Here is a 27,495-nt window from a genome sequence, read left to right as displayed (position 1 = left end):
TCACGTGACCTCGAGGGAGGGGTACTTCGCAAAATGGCGTCTCTACTGCAGCTGGAGAGAGTCTTGTACTTGGTTCACGGCGAAAAGGAAATCCGAGCTCCTTTATCCCAGCTGTACTTCTGCCGGTACTGCAGCGAGCTGCGCTCCCTAGAATGCGTCTCTCACGAGGTAAATCGCCCTTCAGCAGCCTTCTTTATACCGGTATCGTTATACTGATACCGTCCAATAGATTAGCAGGAAACCGCCCAGCCTTGTTTCTGATTGGGTGATATCGGCTGTCAGTCAGATAGTCCCCCCTTAATTGGGGCCTGGTTCGCGCTGTGATTGGTTGTTTGTCGGAAAGTCCTGAGTGCCGATTGGCTGGCTGCCTGTCATTTGCTGTCACACAGGCTGGGATGATGCAGCAGCGGTCCCGGGCTTCGTTTCTAGGAAAGGCCGTGGTCTCGGGCCTAGTGTAGTAACAGCTTCCTGGCTGTTAGAGGAGACCCCTTTCTCCCCTGACATGGTCCGTATAGCTGCCGTTTTTGGCATCCTGTGTCATCAGTTTGATAAGCTCAGGCGGACAGTCACATTTTGTCATAACCCGGTCAGACAGGCTTTGGAGCTGAAATCTCCCATAATTCCCTGCTGTCTCCCAGTTTGAATAGAGCTTGCTTTTCTGATTTTCATTTTGGGGCTGTACAGTAACCTGACTTCCCCATAAGTATGCCCCCTTGGCCTGAGGTGCCGACATCCCGCCACCTGTCTCCCCCATAAGATTGTCGCTGGATCTTGCCAGCCAGTATATAACCGCCATTAATATTTATGGGCAGCTTGGTTAGGCTCTGACGTCCCTGTTCTAGCAAATACTGGTATTCCCATGAACCGCGTCTTTTCTCAGCATTCTCTCATCCGGTCCCTCCATTATCCCTCCCGGGAAGGTACAAGAGTCGACCACTGACAGGCTGTGTCTGACACTATCAATACTAATTGGAGTGTTCCTGAGAGGGAAAGGACACACCCATTGATGAGTGAAAACACCCTTTTATTCATTCATATATTTCCAAGAGGAATAATAGAGGAGCAACACTGCAGAGTTTTTAAGAAAAGTTGTTATAGTTATTTTGTGGGAAACACAAGTATTTACGGTAATAAAACAGACATGTCAGGAGGTGTTTTAGGCATCCGCTGGCACCAGAAACTATACAGTGGACTGGAAGCTGCGTCTACTGTGTAGTCTGCGGTACTGGTATACCGCTGAGTTGCAGTACCTCGACACAGCCAATACACATCGGACAGAACCTTGGGCTTCTGGCTCCATCCACTGTATAGCGTCCAGCGCCAACGACTGCCAAAAAAAAGCACTAGGTGTTAGGTCAATATAAGATCATAGGGGATCTATCTTGATGATGGGTCATCTAAAAGTCCTAGTGACCCCCTTAAAGCTGCAATTTCACATAAATGTGTCCAGTCTATGCTGCATGTGGCGGTTACATTTCCTTGACTGAACACTACTTACTCTGAACTCACATCATCATCATGATTTATAACGCTGTGAGTTACTGCTGCTGTACGGCATTATGTGAGTATAGTACAGCAGACCTGCGGACAGGCAGGAACTCGCAGCATCATCCGGATTTATAACGCCGTGAGGTCCTGCTACTGTACGGCATTATGTGAGTATAGTACTACTACAGCAGACCCGCGGACAGGCAGGAACTCGCAGAATCATCCGGATTTATAACGCTGTGAGTTCCTGCTACTGTACGGCATTATGTGAGTATAGTACAGCAGACCTGCGGACAGGCAGGAACTCGCGGCTTCATAAATCATTATGATGCTATGAGTTTGGGTCAGGTGATCCCATAATAAGACTGACGGATGGATGATATGTCTGGCGTCCATGCGTGTCCAGCTTAAAAAAACTGTATAGAAAATAGAAATTGGCATGTTCTTCTCACTTGACTAGCCAGGACAGCCTGTAAGGTGGCACCTCTTGACAAATCCGCACCTGCTTTTGTTAAACCTCACCTGCTCCAAATTGAGGGACATAAGAGGTGATTAGCGGGCACTGGTAAGGGTAAATCGGCCATGTCTGAGGGGCGCTTCCTTGCTGACACGTTTCACTGTAATAGAGCGTTCATCTTTTTCTCATTCTGTCCTTCAGGTCGACTCTCACTATTGTCCCAGCTGCTTAGAGAACATGCCATCGGCCGAGGCCAAGCTGAAGAAGAACAGGTTTGATATTCCATTTTACCTTCTTTGTTCCCGTGACTTTCCTTCTTCGCATCTCCATTATGTAATGTCTTGGTATAATTGGGGTAGGGCGTAGTCCACACACCTAGGCTTTATGTGACTGAAGGCTTCTAGGTAGCATTGTGTATTTCATCCTAGTTATTCGTGGCAGTTTAGTTGATGTTAATATATTTACTTTCATGTAGAGGTATGATCACATGAGTCCACAGGCCTAAAACCTTAGGCTGCACTACTGAGACTTTCTGATGATATGTCCCCTTCCTTTTTCAGTCAGGTGCTGTGCTCTCATGGAGACCTTGTCTGGATCCAAATACACACATATCGTGCTTTGAGTTATGTGATCCACACCAGGTCCTCATGATAACACTACTGAAGGAGGAAATGTCATCAAATCCTCCTTTGGGGCCATAGGCCTACAAGTTAAAGTGATCATAGCCTGGCACAGAAGACACTAAAGGGTTATTCCTAACATAGAAAGTGATGTGATATTGCTAGGATATGCCATCTTTTTCTGATCGTTGTGGGTCTGACTGCCAGGACCCCCTGCGATGTCCTCTAGGAGACTGGCGGAGTACAAACACTTGGCAAATTCCATAGAGCTGTATGAAGTTTCGACCTGCATGAGTGACCCACTGCTTCATTCAAATGGGGCAGCATGGACATTCATTCTTGTAATTGGCAGGGGCCCCAGTGGTTGGACCCCTGCTAATCGGACAATTATTCCCCCTCAAAAGCTTTTTTTCCCCGATATTAATGGCCTGTCCTCGGGGTAGGTCATCAATATCAGAGCACTGGGGGTCCGATACCAGGCAGCTGTTTCCGGGCAGCCACTAATGCCATAAACTATACAGTAGGACAGAAAGCTCCGTCCATGGTTTAGTTTCCAAGGATGGTGTACAGTAGCTAATGAGAGCTGAGCTCCAGAACCCTGACAAGGCCATACATCGTGGGCAGAACCTTCTGCTTTCTTCTCTGCCCGCTGTGTAGTTTCCAGTGCCAATGTCTGACCTCCACCAATCAGTCTGTCCTAGGGTAGGTCATCAAAGTCCTGGAAAACTCCTTTAATTACTGAAATGTTCACTGACAGCATCCAGAGATCTTGAAAATAGTGACTATTTGAAAACAAGAATATTTTTGAAAGTTTCAATTAATCCGAACACTTTGCCCAAATGGACATCATTTGTGGTGCTGCAGGAATCTTCTGTAGATCACGGCGGTTCCAGGAGCCCATTTCAATACTGGGGTGTTACCTTGATGAGTTGGTCTCCTTAGGCTGCACACAATTTTAGGGGTATCGTGCTTTTTGGTGTTTTTCCCATTAGCTTCTTTATAGGAATTGAAAGAAGCCTGAAAAAAAAAAGCATGAAACACTTGAACGTCATGCAGTTCTTACAAGGTTTTAAAAACAGTCCCTGAAACTTCCTGGTAGCAGTACTAGACTGAGCGCCGATGTTCTCTCTCTGTGCAGATGTGCCAACTGCTTTGACTGCCCGTGCTGTATGCACACTCTCTCCACCCGGGCGACAAGCATCCCAGCTCCACTTCCTGATGACCCGGCCAAAACAACCATGAAGAAAGCCTATTATCTCGCTTGTGGCTTCTGCCGCTGGACCTCCAGAGATGTTGGGATGGCAGACAAGTCAGTGGGTGAGTGTGGTAAATATGTTATCGTGTCCTATTAAAGGTGGGCTGTTATTACCGTACTCTTGTGCCTAGAGCCCGGTGTCCCTTTATCACAGTACCCCTGACATGCTGCTGTGCCTGGTATTGCATCTGTGCGGCCGCACCACAAAAGACGGGACATGTCCTATACTTAAAGGGAAACACCCCCAAGCTAGAGCCAGGGGTGTATAGTGTAAGTGACGCCCAGTCCGGTTATGTCATTTTTATCTTTATACTCTCTTGTATTCATACTGCAGTACAATGCAAGAGGAGGACTCCTCCTTGAGTCATCAGTATTATGGGCATGATCTTAGGAGTCCTCTCAATGTATATTGCTGCTGGTTTGTTGGAGAACAGAGTCGGAACCCAAGTGAGTATGAAGATAAAAATTCCCTTTAACTGCAACATGTGGGCCATGGACCCATTGAAGTCAGCAGGTTGTGTAAGTGCACCCTGCATCTTTAAAAGGGGATTCCCATTAAGACAAGGTGTCCCCGTCATTTATGAAAATGGAGGGTCCATGCCCCCCTTTTGAATGAAGCAGCAGACATGCATGGAGATGGCCGAGCACAAGCGCTGGGATATCCCCAGCAGGTGCCATAGAGCTGAATGGCGTGACAGCACACATGCGTGACCTCCGCCCCCTCCAAACTGGGAAGCATGAGTCCCCATTCTCATGACCAGTCAAATAACTGTCAGTCAGACATTTATACCCTATTCTGTGGATAGAGGGATATGTTGTCTTAATGGGACAACCCATTTAAGTCCTGTACCTGTTGGTAATAGACAAGCGAGATCAGTGCAAGAAATGTGGTGTGTGTGTAAGCATGATCTGCCAGGATTGCACAGCATTATAATGAATTATAATGCTGTGTGTTCCTGCTAGACCCTGGATCTACTGAATTGTTCTGATATAGAGGCCTGAGTAGGTAGAGGTCTAACAGGGAGAGCATTATAAATCAGAAACTTTATGCGTGTGGCATATTAAACTTGCTTGTCTACTAGCCTAAGGGCTCTTTCACATGAGCGGATGCCGTGTGTGGAATCCATTGCCTGAAAGAATGCCAGGCCCCGCTCCGGACAGCAGAGACACAGAGCAGTAACATGATTGATAATGCTCTTTGCTAGAGATGAGTGAACTTCTGTTTTAAGTTCGGCGTCTAAAGTTCGGGTTTGGATTAGCGGAGAATCCCGATCTGGAACCGGATATGGATTCCGACTTCCGTTGTGGTCCGTGGTAGCGGAATCAATAATCGGCCATTATTGATTCCGCTACCACGGACCACAACGGAAGTCGGAATCCATATCCGGTTCCAGATCGGGATTCTCCGCTAATCCAAACCCGAACTTTAGACGCCGAACTTAAAACAGAGGTTCGCTCATCTCTACTCTTTGCCTCTCTGTGATCTTTTTACTACAAAATCACGGGGACAACTTTATCTCACTGTGATTTTGTAGTAAAAAGGTCAGAGAGGCAAATAGCATTAGCAATTAGGGCTGCAGCTAACGATTATTTGAATAATCAATTAGTTGCCGATTAATTTCTACGATTAATCGGGAAAAACGACAAAATTACAAAACAAAGAGGTTTATATGATTTTACTTGAAAAATTATGTTCAAAGGCCATATTAAAACAAATTGTGGACGACACTATTATGGGGGATCTGTGGGCGGCGCTGTTATGGGGGGGGATCTGTGGGCGGCGCTGTTATGGGGGGGGGATCTGTGGGTGGCGCTGTTATGGAGGGGGGGGATCTGTGGGTGGCGCTGTTATGGAGGGGGGGGATCTGTGGGTGGCGCTGTTATGGAGGGGGGGATCTGTGGGTGGCGCTGTTATGGAGGGGGGGATCTGTGGGTGGCGCTGTTATGGAGGGGGGGGATCTGTGGGTGGCGCTGTTATGGAGGGGGGGGATCTGTGGGTGGCGCTGTTATGGAGGGGGGGGGATCTGTGGGTGGCGCTGTTATGGAGGGGGGGGGATCTGTGGGTGGCGCTGTTATGGAGGGGGGGGGATCTGTGGGTGGCGCTGTTATGGGGGGGGGATCTGTGGGTGGCGCTGTTATGGGGGGGGGATCTGTGGGTGGCGCTGTTATGGAGGGGGGGATCTGTGGGTGGCGCTGTTATGGAGGGGGGGGATCTGTGGGTGGCGCTGTTATGGAGGGGGGGGATCTGTGGGTGGCGCTGTTATGGAGGGGGGGGATCTGTGGGTGGCGCTGTTATGGAGGGGGGGATCTGTGGGTGGCGCTGTTATGGAGGGGGGGATCTGTGAGTGGCGCTGTTATGGAGGGGGGGATCTGTGGGTGGCGCTGTTATGGAGGGGGGGATCTGTGGGTGGCGCTGTTATGGAGGGGGGGATCTGTGGGTGGCGCTGTTATGGAGGGGGGGATCTGTGGGTGGCGCTGTTATGGAGGGGGGGATCTGTGGGTGGCGCTGTTATGGAGGGGGGGGGGGGATCTGTGGGTGGCGCTGTTATGGAGGGGGGGGGGGATCTGTGGGTGGCGCTGTTATGGAGGGGGGGGGGGGATCTGTGGGTGGCGCTGTTATGGAGGGGGGGGGGATCTGTGGGTGGCGCTGTTATGGGCATAACAGTGCACAGATCCCCCTCCCCATAAGGCCTCGTTCACACTTCAGTGTTTGGTCAGTGATTTCCATCAGTGATTTGTGAGCCAAAACCAGAAGAGAAGCCTCAACAGACATAACGTATAAGGGAAAGATCTGCTCCTGTTCTGTGTTTAGAGCCGGACCTGGTTTTGGGTCACGAATCACTGATGGAAATCACTGACCGAACACTGACGTGTGAATGAGGCATAACAGTGCACAGATCCCCCTCCCCATAACAGCCCCGGCCCCGCTGCTTACAGCAGACTAATCACTGCATCTTTATTTTACCTTACAATGACCCTCCAGTAACAGGCAGAGCGGACGGCGGCGTAACGTCACTTACTCACGTGACTCACCTGCTCCGCCCACTTTATGAATGAAGGAGGCGGAGCAGGCGTGTCACATGAGTAAGTGACGTTACGCCACCGTCCGCTCTGCCTGTTACTGGAGCGTCATTGTAAAAGGTAAAATAAAGATGCAGTGACCGCCCGCATAGCAACGAATCGGAGATTATTTGATAACTGGATTCGTCGACAACGGATCCAGTTATCGATTATTATCGATTAATCGTTGCACCCCTATTATCAATAGTGTTAAACAGTCTAGTAGAATTCCGGCAGGTAACACAGGGGTTAATCTACTGCTGATTTCTTCCATTTTGGATGGGGAATTGCTGAGAGCGTGGAGCGCTTCTGTCTTTCTTATACTTTGAATGCTTTGTATGTAGCTAGCTTTAGTAAGCAGGCACAGCGGTACGCAATTGGTGGAGCATTCGATGCGTGGCTCAATCCAGTGTTAGGCCTCTTGCACACAAACGATACAGATGTAATGCTTTTTTCACGCAGCCCCCTTCACTTCTATGGGGCCAGAGTTGCGTGAAAAACGCAGAATATAGAACATGCTGCGATTTTCATGCAACGCGCAAGTGATGCGTGAAAACCAACGCTCACGTACACAGCCCTATTGAAATGATTGTGTCAGGATTCAGTGCGAGTGCAATGCGTTTGCATCACGCATTGCATCCGCGCGGAAAACTCGCCCCACACACAGGTTGCCAAGTAGACACCGAGAACAGAATTCCAGGAGTATCTTTACCAGATGTCTTTACCAAACCAAAGCCAAATTCCAAATGGAATATCACATGCTTTCTTGAGCATACGTTTGTCTGGCGTTCTCTTCCCTTCATCACTTCCTTTCTTACCCTTTAGTAAAAGCTTTTTGCTTTTATTTTGCAGCCAGCGGTGGTTGGCAGGAGCCTGAGAATCCACACACCCAGAGGGTAAGTAAAGGGACTGTGTCTAGTACAGAACGTGCCACACACTGGCCCAGAGCAAATGCTCGAGTACCCTTGGAAGCCAAGTACATTTGACAGTGTGTTCTTTACTCTGTACGGGGCTGCAAAGTATTGAAAAAAGCCAAACCTACGGAGAACTGAGCAATTACAGCTTAGCTTCTAAAGCTTAAAGGTGGTCCGTCATCTCAAGCCTGTGGCTCTCCAGCTGTTGCAAAACTACAATTTCCGATCGTCGTTTTTCAGCAGCTAAAGAGCCACAGGTTGGGAAACATTGCATGAGATGAATATTGGTGTAACCCACGGATTTCAGTGGGGCCACAGACTGTCTGTGTATGGGGGTGTCCTAGCTCTCCTCGACAGCAGATTTCAGGGGAAAGGAGAATTGGGGATATTGAGTTTTAACATGCCTGAACCTAGGATGCATCGAGGCTTTGCACGAGCTATCTAATGTGTGTAGCCAGCCTAAGGAGTTGCAGGATTGCTCTTCTGCCTTGTTTGACATTGGCTGTGGAGAGACGCTACTGCACACAGAGAGTTGCCCAGCAAGTATCATGCATGTGCCCCATTGATTAGAATAGGGCTCGTGCATGATACGCACTGGGTTGCCAGACGGCTACCTCAGCAACTGTCCCTCCACGCCCAGTGTCATGGTGGGAAAAGAGAATCATTAGGGGAATATTTAAAGCCTGTGTTCCTTACTTGTCAGTGGAGGAGAAAGATGAATTTACGTGCAGATATCTCCTCCACAGTATGGGGGGAGGGGGGGAGCAACCACTAATGCCATTGCTTGTCCCTATGCCGAATGTTTAGACATCACAATCTGCTGCCGGCAAATTATGTTTTAGGTGTTCGCACGAATTATCCTACTACCTGATGAAAGAGCATTTGCTCGTTCATTGGTTAATTGGCAGCACCTTTACACCAGCAGATAATCTCTAACGAGCATTCACATGGCCGATCATTAGCGATAATCTGCCTGATCATCGGGCAGTATAAAGGGCCCTTTAAGGCCTCTTTCACATGAACGATACGGATTGGCTCCGGATGTGTTCAGGGTGCTTTCAGGGAAACTCGCACCATTTTACAAGCAAGTTCAGTCAGTTTTGTCTGCGATTACGTTCAGTTTTTTTCCACACGAGTGCAATGCGTTTTGATGTGTTTTTCACGCACGTGATAAAAAAAACTGAAGATTTACAAACAACATCTCTTAGCAACCATGAGTGAAAAACGCATTGCATCCAGACTTGCTTTCGGATTACAATGAGTTTTTCACTGAAGCCCCATTCACTTCTATGGGGCCAGGTCTGCGTAAAAAATGCAGAATCTAGAACATGCTTCGTTTTTCATGCAACGCAGAACTGATGCCTGAAAAAAAACGCTCATGTACACAGACCCATTGAAATGAATGGGTCAGGATTCAGTGCGGGTGCTATGCGTTCATGTCATGCATTGCACCCGTACGGAAAACTCGTTTGTGTGAAAGGGGCCTAACACTTTTGTCTAGAAAAGCTACTTTTCCTACTGGAGTGAGATTGTGGGGGTTTTTAAAACTGGAGTGGTATAAAAAATTCAAAAAGTTGCTAACACTTTCAGCAAGGAAAAACAGAATGCTGGAGTGAAGGCATGATAAATCGGGGCCACAGTCTGCAAATCTGCAACCATAAGGTCATTTACCACTAAGGCTACTTTCACACTGGCGTTTCTGGGTCCGCTTGTGAGATCCCTTTCAGGGCTCTCACAAGCGGCCCAAAACGGATCAGTTCAGCCCCAATGCATTCTGAATGGATAAGGATCCTGCTCAGAATGCATCAGTTTGGCTGTGTTTGGTCTCTGTTATGTACAATTGAAAACTGATCCGTCCCCCATTGACTTTCAATGTAAGTCAAGACGGATCCATTTTGACTTCGACTTTATTTTATGAATAATGCAAACTGACCCGTTATTAACGGATACAAGCGTTTGCTTTATTGGTGCGGATCCGTCTGTGCAGATACAAGACGGATCCGCACAAAACGCGAGTGTGAAAGTAGCCTTAGACGTTATTCAGTGACAGCAATTTGATGTACTGATATCCATGGAGATCATCTAATATATCCAGGTGAAGCTAAATGCAGTCACACAAATATGGTACTACATGGCACTCGCTCAAATAAATAGGTCTGGTCAGGAACACATGACAACCAGGAGTTTTCACTAAATGGTTCCAGATGGCCTTGTATGATCTAATATCTGCATGAGATCCACCTATATAAAGTGCTGATGTGCTTTGTGCTTTCTTTCTCAAGATTAACAAACTGTTGGAGTATTACCAGCAACTGGCACAAAAAGAAAAGATTGAACGTGACCGCAAGAAGCTGGTGCGGCGTAGGAACTACATGCCTTTAGCTTTTTCTGTAAGTACTAAATGACTGAACTAATATGCAAGCAACTTGTTGAACCATTTTGTTCGACCACAGATACAAATCCATAGTTAAAAGATAGCAGAAATGGACAAAACTGAACAATCTGACGTTTGCTTTTTTTGTTTTCTTTGTACCCCTGTGTAGTCTTCTAAATAGTCCTGGAGTGTGTTTGCTTTAAGTGTTAAAGGGATTGTCTCGTTGGGGTGTGTGTTTGGAGGAGATAGGGGGGGTCTTTTGCTCAGGGCTGTTGCACAGAGCTGCTCTAGTCTGTATGTACTTGATGGCAGAGTTACCGGTGCTCGTATCGTGCTGTGGGTATAACCAGCTGGGCCCCTGGTAAATGGCTCAGGTTCAGGCAGTTGTTATACTAAATGGGACGATTGATTTTCCTCGCTTTAGGGAACCACTGAGATCTGAGATGAAGCTTGAGACTCTGGATTTCAGAAAACAGGGAGCTCCTCCATAGACCCCAGAGAGACTGCAGCAATTATCATAGACAAAAAAGATTGTCGTGATCCTCTGAGAACTGCCGTTATCTGTAATTACAGCTCAGCAGCATTAGCCGTCTGATGTACTTTGAAATGCACGTCTTGTCTCAGTAGAGGCGCAGACAGCTGCCATGTTCCCATGCCCTTTCACGTGGTGAAAATGACCAAACATTCATATAAAATCGTTGGCCCGTGCAAGCACTCATTAGATGTTAATCACATGATTTATGTAGGCCGCAATGACTGGGAATGGCGATCGTGCCGAATACCGTTATTTAACAGCTCAGATGCCGTGATCAGCACCAATCGCAGCATCTGTGAGGTTAGGCAGAGGGATGCGGCTCCCACTATCGTCCAGTTGGAGCCCCCACAGTGATTTTGCGTGGCTCCTATCGGTTACCATTACAACCTGGGTGCTGCTGAAGGTTTCCAGGCCCGTCATGGTATGCTTCCTTCCTGCTACGTTGTGCATGAGACACAACTCATCAGGGAGCGTGTCAAAATGTCATTCACCATAATAGATCTCTGTTAGGGTCACAAGGACAAGGGATCAAAAGATTTGGAATAACAGTGATCAAAAAGTCGTATGTACCACAAATTTGGTACTACAGCTGTTCCGCAAAAACAAGCCCTCATACACCTCTGTAGACCGAAATCTAAAAAAAGATGGCTGTCAGAAAAGGACAAGGAAAATGTTGATTTTAAATTTAAATTATTATTATTTTTTTTTTCAATAATAAAACAAAAAAAAACTATTCAAGTTTGGTATCACCATAATCATGTGATATTTTGCGCAGAGTGAACGCAGTAATGTAAAACCTTGGTGGTTGTGTGTTTGTTTTTGTGTTTTTTTTACTCCACAAACAATGGTTTTTCCTGTTTTCTAATACAAGACATGGTAAATTAAATGGTGCCACTAAAAAGTGCGTCTTGTCCCTCATATGGCTGTGTGAATGGAATGAACTTTAAGGGGTTAGGTGAGCTGTGATCATTGTTCTATCTGGCTGAAAGGACTGTTACACTGCAGCTCTGCCAACCAGGTATTTTATGTGTGTACAGAAGACTATTACTTGCTCTCTAATGTTTGTTGCTCTCTTGTTTTTTACTTTAATTGCTTGCTACTGGTAAATGTTGGGAATATGATCCAGCAACACACTATTCATGTGGCGGTAAGTTCCCAGCCTCCCCATCTCTGACTATTCATCTGCACCCACAATCCATAGATTCCAGCAGCATTAAGCAAACTGCATGTTATCGCTCGTAATAACCATTACATTTTTCATAGCTTTTCTCACGTGGTATTATCGGTTTTCCGTTATTTGCATCCCTAACATAATTGATTGCATTTTTGCAGGACAAATATGGGCGAGGTACAAGGCTTCAGCGTCAAAGACCCGGAGTTCCTATTACACCTCTAGCCGGACTGACGTAAGTAAATTAGGCATTGATTGTATTAATGCTACTGTGTATTGTCCTACGCCTGTCATTGATACTTGCTTTGTGTTTTCAATAAAGCGAATAAAAAAAAAAAAAATTAGGCATTGATTAAGATAATTTGTGTGAACGCTCATTTCTGATAAGCAGCAGATCACCTGCTGAGTGAGCCTGTTCATTGGGTGATGCAGACACCTGAATCATCGTCTCTGGGCACCAGGTCGTCCTGTATAAACAGCGATCTTCTACCGAGATACAATGACTGTATAGGCCTGAGTAATGGCATTAGCCATCCATTGTCCCCCATACAGTGGAGGGGATCGCTGTATTTAAATGCAGCTCTTTCCTCAACTGCCTGCTCGTCAGTGACCAGGAAGGAATTTATTTCTTCCCAATAATTGCCTGTTCAGTTGGTGAGCGTAAATGTGCCTTTGGGCTACAGTGAACGTAGTGGGTTTCCCAGGGTTAGACGCTGTGGGAAGTGTCAGTGGGTCTCCATTGTGTCTTTTGACGTTGGCTGGAAAAAAAGGAAGGTCTAAAGCAGGACGTCCATCCCCTCTAATGTCCATGTACCCAAACGGCTCTTATGGAAATAGGTTATCCAAAGTGTGCAACTTCAACTTATCAGGAACATTTTTCGGATTGTTTTGGAGACCAGTGGTTAACCAACTGTCAATTCTGATCGCGGCTAAGGAGATTACATGAAAGTATAGGCTGTCTGGTGACGTGACTTCCGACTAGCTGCATTGTCTTTTGAGAGTCTCAGGCAGTCTGTCTCTGCTCCTCAGTGGCTCTCTGCTGCTCTGCCTTTCCCCTGTGCTTTGCACTGCCAATCTGTTCGTTCATGTTGGCTGCTTTGTATAAGCACAAGTTCACCAGGATAGAGTGAGTGAAAAGTACAAGCTGCTGAAATACCAGTGAGAAACCCTCGGGGTATGAAACATGCACAGAGATATTCAGCGGAGTAGAAGGCCTGCGGGGTTATGATGATTAGATTGTTGTTCTCGGGTTCAGCACAGAAAACGGTCACTTATTTTCTGCAAGCTCCAATAGTAGGAGAATAACCACCTGATCATGTAGAAGTCTGTACAATGTTTCACATTCTGGACTGCAGCTCGGTAGTGACCACAGTATGAAGGGAATACTTGCTTCCATAACTCCATATCTGTCCTTTATCCTCCTTACTTGGACTAGCGCTGACCTAGAATATCTTCTGTTTCCAGACTTAAAGAAGGTGAGGATCAGAGAGAGATAAAGATTGAACCTGCGCAGGCATTAGAGGAAGTGGAACCTTTACCCGAGGACTATTATACTCGCCCTATCAATCTAACAGAAGGTAATGAGACCACCATGCATTTCTTATGTTACTAGTTTACAAACTAAGGCTACTTTCACACTAGCGTTCGGAGCGGGTCCATCTGATGTTTCATCAGATGGATCCGCTCCTATAATGCAGACGTTTGCATCCGTTCAGAATGGATCCGTCTGCATTATAACTTAGAAAAATTTCTAAGTGTGAAAGTAGCCTGAGCGGATCCGTTCAGACTTTACATTGAAAGTCAATGGGGGACGGATCCGCTTGAAGATTGAGCCATATGGTGTCATCTTCAAGCGGATCCGTCCCCATTGACTTCCATTATAAGTCTGGACGGATCCGCTCGCCTCTGCACGGCCAGGCGGACACCCGAACGCTGCTTGCAGCGTTCAGGTGTCCGCTCACTGAGCGGAGCGGAGGCTGAGCGCTGGCAGACGGATGCATTCTCAGTGGATCCGCCTCCACTGAGAATGCATTAGGGCCAGACGGCTGCGTTCAGGTCAGCTTGTGAGCCCCTTCAAACGGAGCTCACGAGCGGACACCTGAACGCAGGTGTGAAAGTAGCCTAAGCCTTAGTCCTCACTCACATGAGTGTATTGTGTTTTGCGGTCTGCAGATCCACAAAATACAGATATCAGCCGTGTGCATGCTGCATTTTTTACAGTCCCAGTAGTAGAAATAGCTATTATCTGCGAAACGGACAAGAATAGGACATGTTCTATAATTTGTGGGACAGACACACGGATGCAGGTAGCACATGGATGACATCCTGGTGCTATCCACACTTTGTGGTCCCATCAAAATGAATGGGTCTGCGTGTGAATTTGATGTGGATAAGAACTATGGTCGCGTTTGCATGAGGCTTTCAATTTTTTTGCCCTTCTCACATTTGAAATATTTCCTCTCCTCATTCATAGTTACCACTCTGGACCAGCGCCTGCTGCAAGCGGACTTTCAGCCTATATGTGCCTCCCAGCTTCACCCTCGCCACAAGCATCTCTTAATCAAGCGCTCTCTCCGATGCCGCGTATGTCTAATATTATTGCAATAGCTACACTTTTACACACTTATGTGTTATTTTATTTATTGCTTTTATTTTTTGTCCACTTTTTTCCAGAGATGTGAACATAACCTGAGCAAGCCTGAGTTCAACCCAACTTCTATAAAGTTTAAGATCCAGCTGGTGGCTCTGTGAGTCTCTTGTGTCGTCTCTTTACACCTGAAATAACTTGGTGCAGGAGCTAAAAAATCACTTGTCTTTTAAAAAAAAAAAAAAAAAGTAAAACTGCTTGCACAGTATAGTTCTTCCAGATTGTCCACACCTCTACTCCCATATTAGGGTTCAACAGACTGGTCCCACTTCTTCTTAGGCTACTTTCACACTAGCGTTTTTACTGGATCCGGCAGGGTTCAGCAAAAACACTTCCGTTACTAATAATACAACCATCTGCATCCATTATGAACGGATCCGGTTCTATTATCTTTAACATTGCTAAGACGGATCCATCATGAACTCCATTGAAAGTCAATAAAGGACGGATCCGTTTTCTATTGTGTCAGAGAAAATGGATCTGTCCCCATTGACTTGCCTTGTGGGTCATGACTGATCCGTCTTGCTCCACATCCCAGGACACAAAGCAAACCGCAGCATGCTGTGAATGAGAATGGAACGGATGCATTTTGGAGCATTCTGTTCTGTTCAGTTACGTTTTTTCCCCATTGACAATGAATGGGGACAAAATGGAACCTTTTTTTTCCCCAGTATTGAGACCCTATGACGGATCTCAATACCAGAAAATATTAACGCTAGTGTAAAAGTAGTTTTAGAGCATAAAACGTCCATAGATGGCTCTTTTTTATTTTATTTTCTATATAAAGATCTCAAGATTCAGACTCCCTTAGTCACACCACTCCATGGAATCAGGAAGACAGCCAGGACAGGGGAGAGAAGAACAAAATGGACTACTGGATAGGATCCATAAATTCCATAAATCACCTTGTTCCATGGCACATGGTTGTGTGCCTAATGGATCCTGAATTTTGAGAGGCTGAAAAAAAAGCTTTCTCGCTCATATCATTGGGGGACACAGGACCATGGGTATAGCTTGCTGCTGCCACTAGGAGGCGACACTAGGCTGAAAGCTGTTTGCTCCTCCCCTGCAGGCTATACCCCCTCCAGCCTGGAGAGAGCATATCAGTTTTTAGCTTAGTGTCGTAGGAGGCAGACCTCCCTGCTTTGCAGGGTGGCGTTATAATTTTTATTTTTTGTTTTTTCATTTTTTTCCAGAATCCGGTTGGGGATCCAGAGTCGCTTGCGTCCCTGCATCCCCGGGAGGCTGGCCGGTGTACCTTGTTCACCGCCTTGCCACCCCAAGAAGGAAAAGCGGACCAGGGCAGCCTCGCTCCCCTGCTTCCCCCCAGCTACAGGACCACCCTCTCTTCAGCCCTCTTCTGCCCGGACCCCTGTCGCCTGGTGCCAGCGGTCGTAGGGTGGTCCTGCTGGTGATGCATCTGAGGGTGAAGACCACAGATGAAGATAGGTGAGTGTCTCCCCCTCTCAGTCAGCGGTCACTTTCCCCCAGGCCGTCCGATGAGCCGGACATCCCACGGCACCAGGGCCCCCTTCCCGCCCGCCCGTCCATAATCTCCCCCCCCCCCCACCGCGTGCCCGCGTCCGCCGGCACCTTGTCTGCCTCGGACTCGACCGACGCCCGCCCCGTCTCCTTCCTTTCCTCGCCGCTGCATCGCACACAGCACTGGTTCAGTGCGATCGCAGCCGGCACTTGGATTTGCGCAGGGCAGTTGATCCATCGGCGGGGCGCCGCGATCCTCGTTAGCCGCACGGCCGGGTTGGGGACTGTCTCTCTCTCTGCGGGCGGACATATTAGCCGGGTACATTAGGCACGCTGGCCGCGGCTGCGGTCACGTGCACAGGGGTGGGCGGCGCTAGATTCCCTCAATTAGTCTGCCGCTCCCGGGCTTAAGGGGGCGGGGCTTATTATCCCGCCCTGCTGAAACTTCCTCTTCCACCCGGCGCAGCGTGGTGGACACAGGACCGTGGCTATCGCTCCGTTCTGGTAGGAGATAGATACCCCGTCCAGCAGGAGATTTGACACCATGTCTGACCCGGCCACTGACCCCCCTCAGACAACCTGTAGGACTACTTACTATGCCTGTTCCGTGTGTTCAGCTAAATTCCCTCGGGGCCAGTCACTATCACTGTGCTCAGCTTGTCAGAAGCCTGCGCAGAGCAATCCCCCCAGACCACTGCAGCCCACAGAAGCCTTAGATCGTCCTGTTCAGGGGGAACCAGACTGGGCTAGGTCTCTGTCACGGGCAGTGGAGGACCTCTCTAAGATATCCCATTCCACCCTTTCATTGCTGGGTCGGTTAGTGGAGAAATCACCACCGGTGCAATCCGCGCAACCGCATTGCACGCAAACCAGAGGCAGACCTCCTAGCAAGCGCCCCAGGGCAGGCAACCGTTCCTCCTCTGACGCCTCAGCATCCCCCCCTACTCCTGGATCCCAGTCACAGGCGTCCTCCCTGTTAGGCGACGCACTGTCTAAGGGCGAGCTTGGGGATTCGGATGCGGATATGGACCTGGAGCACTCTTCTCAGATTGCTTCCATGGTGGATAGCCTGATTTCGGCGATAAAGGACACCTTCCGGGTTCAGGAGGACCTTCCCTCCACCAGCCAACAAGGGGTGTCGTTTCTGCGTGCGAAACAGACCCCCAAGGCGTTCCTGTTACACGAAGATTTTTCTATTGTGGTTAACAAGGCTTGGGACCAGCCGGGTTTGCGTTTTGTTATCCCAAAACGTCTAGACCTTCTCTACCCCTTTCCACGCGAGACCGTGGAACTATGGTCCTCCTCGCCGAAGGTGGACCCGCCGGTGGCTCGCCTGGCGAAATCTACAACCATTCCGGTAGCGGATGGCTCTTCACTCCAGGATCCGGTGGACCGTCGCGTTGAGTCGCTCTCTAAGTCAATCTTTACGGCGAGCGGTTCGGCACTGCGTCCGATTTTCGCATCCGCCTGGGTAGCCAAGGCGGTTTCGGAGTGGTCCCTCCGGTTGAGTCAGGACATTTTGTCCAACCTCCCGCCTGCTGAACTCGAGTTGTCTGCGCTCCAAATTTCCCATGCAGGGAAATATATCTGTGAAGCGGCACTGGATGCTGGGTCGATGGTTGCCCGTGCCTCAGCCCTCACCACTTCGGTCCGCCGGGAGCTATGGCTCAAGGCCTGGAAGGCTGATTCTTCCTCTAAACGCTCTCTCTTAAAGCTTCCGTTTTCTGGGGCTCGGCTTTTTGGGCCGAAACTGGATGTGATAATCTCAGAAGCTACAGGTGGGAAAAGCACCCATCTGCCCCAACCCAAAGCGAAGCGGCCCTTTCAGTCCAGGTCGGCGTCTTCGCGCTTCCAGTCCTTTCGCCGTTTCTCGGGCACCCGTTCAGCTCCCACCTCCGCGGCGGGAACACCCAACCAGGATCGGCGGAAAGGCCCGTCCTTTAAGCCCCAGCAGGCCTGGCGTCCGCGTGCCCAGCAACCTCGCACAGCGCCAAGTAAGCAGCCTTCCGCATGAAGGTTTGTCCCCACCCGCTCAGGTGGGGGGGCGTCTTCTCCTGTTCCAGGACATTTGGCACGCCCACATTCCGGACGCGTGGGCGCTCGAGGTAGTTTCTTCGGGCTACAAAATAGAATTCAGGTCCCTTCCCCCCAACCGTTTCTTCCTTTCCCAGCCTCCCAGGGATCCCGTCCGGGCCGCGGCTTTCTTGAACGCCGTCCAGTCCTTACTTCTGCGGGGGGTGATTTCCCCGGTGCCTCCGGAAGAGCGTTTCACAGGTTTTTATTCCAACCTGTTTGTGGTCCCCAAGAAGGAGGGCGATGTGAGACCGGTGCTGGACCTCAAACTTCTGAACCGCTATCTACGGGTTCAGAGGTTCAGGATGGAATCTCTTCGTTCCGTTGTGGCCTCATTGGTGCAGGGGGAGCACATGGCATCTTTGGACGTGCAAGATGCGTATCTCCACATACCTATCGCTACCACGCACCAACGTTTCCTCCGATTTGCCATCCAGTCGGATCACTTCCAGTTCGTCGCTCTGCCATTCGGTCTGGCGACGGCCCCGCGGGTGTTCACAAAGGTTCTGGCACCCCTTCTGGGGATTCTGCGGTCCAGAGGCATTACCCTTCTCCCATACCTGGACGACATCTTAGTCAAAGCCCCGTCAGCGTCGCAATACGCAGACAGCCTTCGGATTACGATGAGCACGCTCGCTCGCTTTGGTTGGATTCTCAACCGAAGGAAGTCCTGCCTGTCTCCGACCACTCGGATCAGGTTCCTGGGTATGACTCTGCATTCCGAGACTGCCGTGGTGCGTCTCCCTCTGGACAAGAGATCGGGCATTCAGAATGCGGTGGTCCTGCTCACCCGGCGTCGCAAGGTATCGATTCGCAACTGCATGCGAGTTCTGGGGATGATGGTGGCCTCATTCGAGGCGGTACCGTTCGCCCAGTTCCACACCAGGGAGTTTCAGCGGCTCATCCTGTCCTCCTGGGACAAGTCCCGGGATTCACTGGACCTCAGGATCTCGCTGTCTCAGCCTGTTCGCGAGGCTCTCGCCTGGTGGTTGGTTCCGGACCACCTGTCGTCAGGGAAGTCGTTCCTGCCGGTGTCATGGACCGTGATTACGACCGACGCCAGCCTCCGTGGTTGGGGAGGGGTCTTCGGTACTCGGACAGCCCAAGGAGTCTGGTCTCTGTCGGAGTCCAAACTGCCCATCAATATCCTGGAGCTCCGGGCCATCTACCTCTCCCTTTGCCATTGGACCAACGAGTTGCGGGGCCGTCCGGTCAGGATACAGTCGGACAACGCCACAGCGGTTGCCTACATCAATCACCAGGGGGGGACGCGCAGTGGAGCGGTGATGGACGAGGCCGCGAGGATTCTGCAGTGGGCGGAAGCCCATGTCCCAGTGGTATCGGCGATCTTCATCCCGGGTGTGGACAATTGGACGGCGGATTTCCTCAGCCGTACGACGGTGGACTCGGGGGAGTGGGCTCTCCACCCGGAGGTGTTCGAGGACCTTTGTCTCCGGTGGGGTCGCCCGGAAGTGGACCTTATGGCATCTCGGTTGAACCACAAACTCCCGTGCTTCCTGTCTCGCGCAAGGGATCCGATGGCCTACGACGTGGACGCACTCGTGGGACGACTTCAGTTTTCTGTACGTGTTCCCGCCGCTGCCGCTCCTACCGCGGATTCTTCGCAGAATCAGGATGGAGGGTGTTCAAACGCTCCTGATTGCCCCAGATTGGCCGCGCCGAGCTTGGTACTCGGAGCTCGTTCTGCTCCTGGGGGACGCGCCGTGGCCTCTTCCACTCAGGCCCGACCTGCTCTCACAGGGCCCAGTCTTCCACCAGGGTTTACATACGCTGCGTTTGACGGCGTGGCTATTGAAACCTTCCTGCTGAAAAGGGGTTTCTCGGATGCGGTCGTTCGCACGATGATTCGGGCTCGGAAGCCCTCCTCCGCGAAGATCTACTATCGTACGTGGAAGTCGTTCCTGAAATTCTGCGAGGACAGGGACCTCCCCTCTAGGAGGTTTTCCCTCCCTACGGTGTTGGCTTTTCTTCAGGCGGGTTTGGAGCTGGGTCTGGCCCTGAGTTCGTTGAAAGGACAGGTTTCGGCCCTTTCCATTTTTTTCCAGCGTACGCTGGCGGTGCTGGGCCCGGTCAAGACTTTCATGCAGGGTGTTGCGCACACCACGGTTCCATATCGGCCACCGTTGCATTCCTGGGATCTGAATTTGGTGCTGGTGGCACTTCAGTCCGAGCCGTTTGAACCCTTGCGAGAGGTCTCCCTTCGCCTGTTGTCATGGAAGGTCGCATTTCTAGTTGCCATTACGTCCATACGTCGGGTGTCGGAACTGGCGGCACTGTCGTGCAAGGAGCCCTTCTTGGTGTTCCATCAGGATAAGGTGGTGCTCCGGACGGTGCCGTCGTTTCTGCCGAAGGTGGTGTCGGCGTTCCATGTCAATGAGGACATTGTCCTCCCGTCGCTTTGTCCTAAGCCTTCCCATCCTAGAGAGGTGGCGCTTCATCGTTTGGATGTGGTGCGGGCCTTACGGATCTACCTGGCCGCGGTGGCCTCCTTTAGGCGAGCGGACTCCCTGTTCCTGGTTCCGGAGGGTCCTCGTAAAGGTTTGGCGGCATCCAAGGTGGCGATTGCGTGGTGGATTAGATTGGCCATCCACGAGGCCTACCGCTCCAAGGGCAGGGTTCCTCCACCTGGTATCACGGCTCACTCGACCAGGGCGGTCGGGGCTTCTTGGGCACACTTTCACCACGCTTCGGCGTCTCAACTGTGTAAGGCAGCAACTTGGTCTTCGTTGCACACCTTCACCAAGTTTTACAAGGTGCATTCGTTCGCATCGGCGGATGCTGCTCTTGGCCGTAGGATCTTACAGGCCGCAGTGTAGTGTCTCACCTGTGGGATGTGATGTCAGTGGTTTCCCACCCCGGGGACTGCTTTAGGACGTCCCATGGTCCTGTGTCCCCCAATGATATGAGCGAGAAAACGAGATTTTTGTGAACTCACCTTGTAAAATCTCTTTCTCGCTTTATTCATTGGGGGACACAGCACCCACCCATTGTTGGTTTCTACTGAGACCAGTGGTCAGAGTTGCCGGTTGGGACTGAGGTCCGGTTCGGTTGTTCGGTTGGACTGTGGTCTTCCTGTTTTTTTGTTTTGTTTCGGTATGTTTCTCCTACTGCTGAAGCACAAACTGATATGCTCTCTCCAGGCTGGAGGGGGTATAGCCTGCAGGGGAGGAGCAAACAGCTTTCAGCCTAGTGTCGCCTCCTAGTGGCAGCAGCAAGCTATACCCATGGTCCTGTGTCCCCCAATGAATAAAGTGAGAAAGAGATTTTACAAGGTGAGTTCACAAAAATCTCGTTTTCCCTAGACCTGTTAGGGCTCCACAGACGAGGCCAACTTTTCTAGAGCATAATACGATGTGGACATGTTGTGCAAGCAGTGAAGTGACACTTCAGCTCCGGGACATTTTCAGATTTTCGTGGCTGTTCCATATTAAGAGCGTGTTGCTGTTTGTTCCAGCTCACAGCTGTGCTTATGTTTACTTGGTGCAAGGATTTATGTGAAGGATATAGAAGGGAAGAAGTCGGAATGTATTATTTCCGGAGGAATCCATATAAAATAAAGCTGCATGGCTGCAGTCCATCTCCATCTTTAAACATAGTGCAAGAATTCACTTGTTTCCTATGTGACTGGGTTATTTTTGTGTTTTAATGCAGGAGCTATATCCCTGAAGTTAGAATTATGTCCATTCCTAATCTACGCCATATGAAGGTGAGAGTCACAATTTATTCCTGATTTCATGACGTGTGTTGTGTGAAGACCTGTCACTGTAATATATTGCCTTTAAATAGGGCTGCATAATAGGATTTGTGGCCGAGAACTGCACATATGACTCCTCACTACAAGGCTTGGGATTCCTTATGAAATACTAGGCAGACATTCTCACATTAGTTTATGCTGATAATTCAGACTGTTGAGGGAATTGTGAATTTTTGATCCCTTTGTTCCTTTTTTTTAATCATATTTATCACTTTAAACTTTGCTTTCTCAATCGTCATCTCCATAAAAAGGGTTTCCTGTTTTCCCATATTTATGACCTATCCTCAGGATAGGTCATTAATATCAGATAGGCGGGGGTCTGACTCCTGACACCCCCGCCTATCAGCTGAGCATTGTATTTTACAATGGCACAGAGCAGCTGTAATTACACCGCACGGCCTCTTCCTTTTCGATGGCAAACAGGTAATTAGTGAAGAGAGCACGTTTCTTGCATAAGTGCTGCGGTCTCTTTAAGTGGCTGATTGACAGGGATGCTGGGTGTTGGTCCCCCACCAGTCTGATATTGATGGCCTATCCTGAGCATAGGTCAACATTACGAGAAAACCGGAAACCCCTTTAAGCACATCTGTCAGCAGGAACAGCCCTACTAAAGCGGGCATACTGCCTTGTAGGTTTGATCTTCATGACTAAAATGATACCTACCTTGTGGTGTTCATGAGGAAAGAGATTTGTATTCTTTATGCAAAGGTGGGCAGGACTGCAAAGCTGAGGGGCTAGGCCCTGCCCCCAACTCCCTCATTTGCATACAAAATTATAACAAAAAAGAATGTCTGGGATGCTGTAACTGACGGGTACCATTTTAATTAGCAGGATCAACCCTACCAGGCTTCATGCCTGTCCGAATAGGGTTTATCCTGCTGTTTAACAAGGCAAGGCCCTGTTGGGTGTATATGGTACCAGTTCAGCCACCTCCATTTTATATTGTGTATTGAATCCTGTTGCAGGAGAGCCAGGTATTGCTGACACTGACTAACCCTGTGGAGAACCTTACCCATGTGACGCTCATGCCCTGCGAAGAAGGAGATCCCCATGAAATTAACAGCACTGCCAAGGTAGAGCATGACACCTCTCATGTATCATGTGTTATACACTGTGTGCCAGGAGCCTCTTTCATTTGCTCGTTACTTCCCAAACCTATACAAATTTGCGCTGTGAAAATTTACGGAATTCGCTCATAACTTTGGCATGTGGTGGGTGTTTTCAATCCGCAGCACATCAATTTATGGTGCAGATTCCACTCTTTGTAATACACGGGGTTAAATCCACAGCAAATCCACATGCAACACGTTCTGAGTTTGCATTAAAATCCACAGCAGATTTTTTTTGCAACCTAATATGCCACACGGCCATACCCTTAATACTCCATCAGTTGCTATCTGTCCTTCTTATTCTGTGGTATTAAAATCAAGACCATGTTTGCATTTAGGGGCGTGACCAGGGAAATGAGGGGTGTGGCCTTGGAGGAGGGGGTGTTGTTTTTTTGCTTTTGTTGTGATCTTCTATTTCCATGAAAGTCCAGTGTCATTTACTTTTATTCCAGGTGATTGTACCCACCAAGGAGCTGGTACTTGCTGGGAAAGATGCCACTGCAGAATATGATGAACTGGCAGAACCACAGAATTTCCAGGATGACCCAGAGTAAGTCCCTTTTCTTTCCTTACCCTCGATGTATTCGGTTTTTGTGTGCTGATGTTTGTGAATAGAGGTCAGCCGTTTTTTTTTTCATGTGATTTGACGGCCGTTAGGATGCATTTTCCATGTTTCAAATCTTAATTTGGGGATTTTCTGGAGAATAATTGACAAGCAATTCCTCTTGTATTTTGTGTTGGTGAAAATATGCAAGTATATATTTATAGATTGGCACACCCCTATTTGTGGTGTCTTTCATTTAGAACCACTTAGGCATATTCGAGGCAAAGAAATGTTGTTGAATACGTATGATACATGTGAAGCACTACAGGACCCCTTACACTCGTTGGCGATTATCTGGCGGTGTAAAGGTGCCATCAATTACCCTATCAATGAGCAAAACGTTTGTTCATCGGGTAATTTAATCATTTGAGCAAGCGCCTAAATCGCCATTTGCCGGCAGCAGATCGTGCTGTGTAAACGCGCTTTGTTCCCAGCCAACCACGAGTCTGTATGGGGCAGGGATGGGCAAACTGCAGCTCTCCAGCTGTTGTAAAACTACAACTTCCAGTATACCCAGTCTGCCTACAGCTATCAGCCCACAGCAGGGCATGATGGGATTTGTAGTTTTACAGCTGGAGAGCCGCAATTTGCCCATCACTGGTATGGGGAAGAGCAATGGCATTGGCGATCACTGCATGCAAATACAGAGGTCTCCTCCACTTACGAGCAGGCTATTACCGGGAAGAAAAGGTTCCTTCCTTCCCGTCAATCACCTGCTGAATTGTACCATTATAGTGGCTGTTTATCTCCTCCTCCCCAGGCAGGGAGTCCTATAGCGTCTGATTTCACATAGCAGTAGTGAGGGGACACTGTAGGTGCTTTAGTTGTAGCATATGTGTTCTACAGTGAAGAGTTTTCTCTGCCCAGAATACCCCTTTAATCTTTCTACTACTGTAACTTCCCAATTATTGGATCATCAATTAGTGCAGCCGAGGCAGATCAGGTCTACTGCCTACTGCTCTCTTGTAGATCACAGTCTGATGGCGACAGAAGCTGTTGTGAAGTAAAATACTTACAGATGGTAAAGGAATATTCCCATCTTATAAAGTGATGGCTTCTTGCTAGGTTTTGCCACCACTTTCTGATCAATGGCTGTCTGACCTCTGGGACCTCCATGAACCCTGAGAATGTAGGGGATGCAGTGCAGGGACCTGTCCTAGGTTCTCCCTGCACAGTGAAGCTTAGAACACTGCACCAACCCAGTGCTGTGACTTCTCCATCTACAAGATCGGTGGGGTTCCCAAAGGTCTGAGATATGCTATCACTTACAAGTGGGAGCAATTCCCTAATATAACATTTCCTGCGGCTTCCAAATGGAATTTCACTTTTAACTGCTGTGAAACCTCTCCCACAGACCACCACCCAACTAGACCAGATTTTCAATTCTTCCATATTGATGATATATTGGCCACCTCTTTGAGCGGACCATCCCTCTAAAATTTTTGGCGGTCATCTCAAAGGGGTATTTCTACATGCTCTCTAGTATTCTACTAACAGTTTAATCTCTCCCGCAGCGTCGTCGCCTTCAGGAAGGCTAATAAAGTAGGAGTGTTCATAAAGGTAACTCCTCTTCAAGAGAAAGGAAAGGTGATTGTGAGCTTTAAACTCAAGCACGACTTCAGAAACCAGCCCAGCCCTATCCGACCAACAGAAGACAATGAATCCAGCTCTGAGGCTGTGTGGCTGACTCACCACGTGGAGCTTGACCTGGGGCCTGTGGTTTCTGCCGCCCCTTAAAAAACTGTTGTACTGGTTCCTGCACAGGAACAGGTTACTAGTCCGCATGGTCGTTTCCACCTGGAGACCAAGTGCGGAGAAAAAGCTGCTTAATGCATTTGTTCTGGGAGGTTTTTGGACAGATTGTGCCTATGAGGTAGTTATTTGTGGGAATGCACGTATTGTCTCTCTGTGATCCCCTTAAAGGGGTTGTCTGAGTTGGGCAAAAATGTGCCCAATCGGGGAAATGTGGTGAAACAATGAAAGAAGCATTTTATTCACCTACTCTTCCTGTGCCGCTGCTCCAGTCCTCCCCATTGGCGTCTGTTACCTTGGCTGTAGCGGTGATGTGCCCATATACCCACATGAACATTGCAGCCAGTCACTGGCCTTAGCAGTAATTGGCACGAGATGACCACCAAGATTTGTAGAAATTTTCTTTATTTTTATTTTTTGCCCAACTCTGAAAACCTCTCTGTCACCGGAGGACAAGTTAAGTATGAAATACAGACACGTAATGTAGGAGACCCTATAACACCGGAAACCTAGTAAATGTGTGACACATCTCTGCTGATAGTATAACAAAGTATTGGTCCTGAGCTGCAGTTGTTTTTGATGAAGCCATTAGTTACATTTTTAGAACAATATATCTCTACTGGGGTTCCCGGAGGTAGAAGTGGGGGCAGTGGAAGCATTTTTCCGGGGATTTCCCATGGCATTACAGTTAGGGATCACTGCTTTAGTAGAGTCCATTTATTTTCCCTAATTAGTGTGGTTGCATTACTTTTTGTAGCCTGCAGATGTCACTGTTGTTTTGTAATCTTGTCAATTTACTAAAAATGGCTGCCTTCTTCCCAAACAGTCCTGGGGACGATTTTATTACATCCCCGGGACTGTTAATCATATGAAAAGGTGTTTGTGTCCTAGAGAGAAGTCAGAAAAGTTTGTTATTGGTAGGGGTTCAGTTCCTGGGATAGTTGCCCTTTAATTCGCCAGGTGATGGTAACACGATGCTCATGGTAAAAGACTAGTGAAATGTAAAATAGAGGAATCCTCCGTCAGCTCATCTTCTGATATGTGAGAATATGTTTTAAAGAACGGACAGAAAACCCTTTAAAGGACATATCCACCGTTGTAACTATTTTGTATTGCTTCAGTTCAAAGGGTCGTAAGTAAAGACATCTGACTGGTTTGAGTCTGCGGTCCCTAGGCAGATGGTAACAGGCAGTGTAGTCGTATTCAGCAGTTATACACAGTCCCATGTGACTGCTTCTTGCTGAGCTACCAAATTTCTATGGTAGCGGTGGGCGGAAGTATGACTGCAGGGTCCTACTGCACACAGGGAGCAATACAATAGTTGCAGAGGTAAGCATACCCTGTACATGCTTTCACTATCTGGAAAGGGTTGGCTGCCATGACCTCTTCACTCTTGGATTTTTGTAACTTTCTGGGTACTTTTGACCAATGTGTATGTAAGATGACTATACGGCACTTATTAATATAGTCTTTGTTGTAGTTCTGCACCATTTTGTATAGGGTTTCCCCCCCTTTTTTTGCCAAGTCTTTTTTGCTGTCCGCCTGGAGGTCCTGTGCATAAAATGGCTGCTGATGGAGGGTCATGTGACCAGACTCATTTATCAGCCTCTTCCAGTCAAATACACTTCACCTGTCATCTGTACTTAAACTGAGAATTTAGTGTAGGTGCAGTGTTAGAATGGAGGGGACTGAGTGATGTGTCTGGTCACATGACCCTCCATCAGGGGAACATGGCTGATAAAATGTAGTAAATGACAGAGGATATCAACATTGGCTATATTAGTAAGTGCCATATAGTCATCTTGGGGTACTTTCACACTAGCTTTAGTGTGATCCGGCAGGCAGTTTAGTCGTCTGAGCTGCCTGCCGGATCCGCCGATCAGTGTGACAACTGACAGCATTTGTAGACAGATCCGGGTGCAGATCCATCTCTCCGCTTCAGTTCTTTTCCGGTATGGAGCCCTTTTGCCGGAAAAGAATAACGCTAGTGTGAAAGTACCCTTAAAGGGGTTCTGCACTTTGTTCAAACAGCTGATCAGCGGGGGTCCCGGGTGTCGGACCCCCGCTGATCAGAAGCTGATCTATCCAGAGGATAGATCATCAGTTTAAACAAAGTGTAGAACCCCTTTAAGGTACCTTTACAAAAGTAGATGATTTGGTATTATTGAGCGACGAACGA

At 48.5% G+C, this 27,495-nt stretch overlaps 1 protein-coding gene across 2 annotated transcripts; it reads left to right on the top strand.

Annotated features, from left to right (window-relative positions):
• DCTN4 (dynactin subunit 4) lies at nucleotides 1-25,710 on the top strand. Of its 2 annotated transcripts, XM_044281143.1 has the most exons (14): nucleotides 1-168; nucleotides 2,147-2,217; nucleotides 3,704-3,882; nucleotides 7,733-7,776; nucleotides 10,077-10,184; nucleotides 11,830-11,850; nucleotides 12,036-12,109; nucleotides 13,339-13,451; nucleotides 14,348-14,457; nucleotides 14,548-14,621; nucleotides 21,749-21,803; nucleotides 22,817-22,924; nucleotides 23,413-23,510; nucleotides 25,079-25,710. In XM_044281143.1, exons 1-14 carry the CDS (start codon nucleotides 34-36, stop codon nucleotides 25,299-25,301), a joined length of 1,413 nt encoding a protein of 470 aa, XP_044137078.1. In that variant the 5' UTR covers nucleotides 1-33; the 3' UTR covers nucleotides 25,302-25,710. The 2 variants fall into 2 exon arrangements, with proteins under 2 accessions (XP_044137078.1, XP_044137079.1); XM_044281144.1 differs by lacking the exon at nucleotides 11,830-11,850.
• The last annotated feature ends 1,785 nt before the right edge of the window (nucleotides 25,711-27,495 follow it).

Source organism: Bufo gargarizans, chromosome 2 (genome assembly GCF_014858855.1).
Source record: "Bufo gargarizans isolate SCDJY-AF-19 chromosome 2, ASM1485885v1, whole genome shotgun sequence".
NCBI lineage: Eukaryota > Metazoa > Chordata > Amphibia > Anura > Bufonidae > Bufo > Bufo gargarizans.
The sequence above is the reverse complement of the archived record's forward strand: the minus strand, read 5'-3'. Positions and strand labels throughout refer to the sequence as shown.

What these genes read in the sequence shown, in the direction of transcription:
- DCTN4 (XM_044281143.1), top strand. Translation starts at nt 34, where the DNA reads ATGGCGTCTCTACTGCAGCTGGAGAGAGTCTTGTACTTGGTTCACGGC. An exon ending in TAGAATGCGTCTCTCACGAG is followed by an intron (nt 169 to 2,146) that starts GTAAATCGCCCT and finishes TCTGTCCTTCAG; the next exon opens with GTCGACTCTCACTATTGTCC. An exon ending in AAATTAACAGCACTGCCAAG is followed by an intron (nt 22,925 to 23,412) that starts GTAGAGCATGAC and finishes CTTTTATTCCAG; the next exon opens with GTGATTGTACCCACCAAGGA.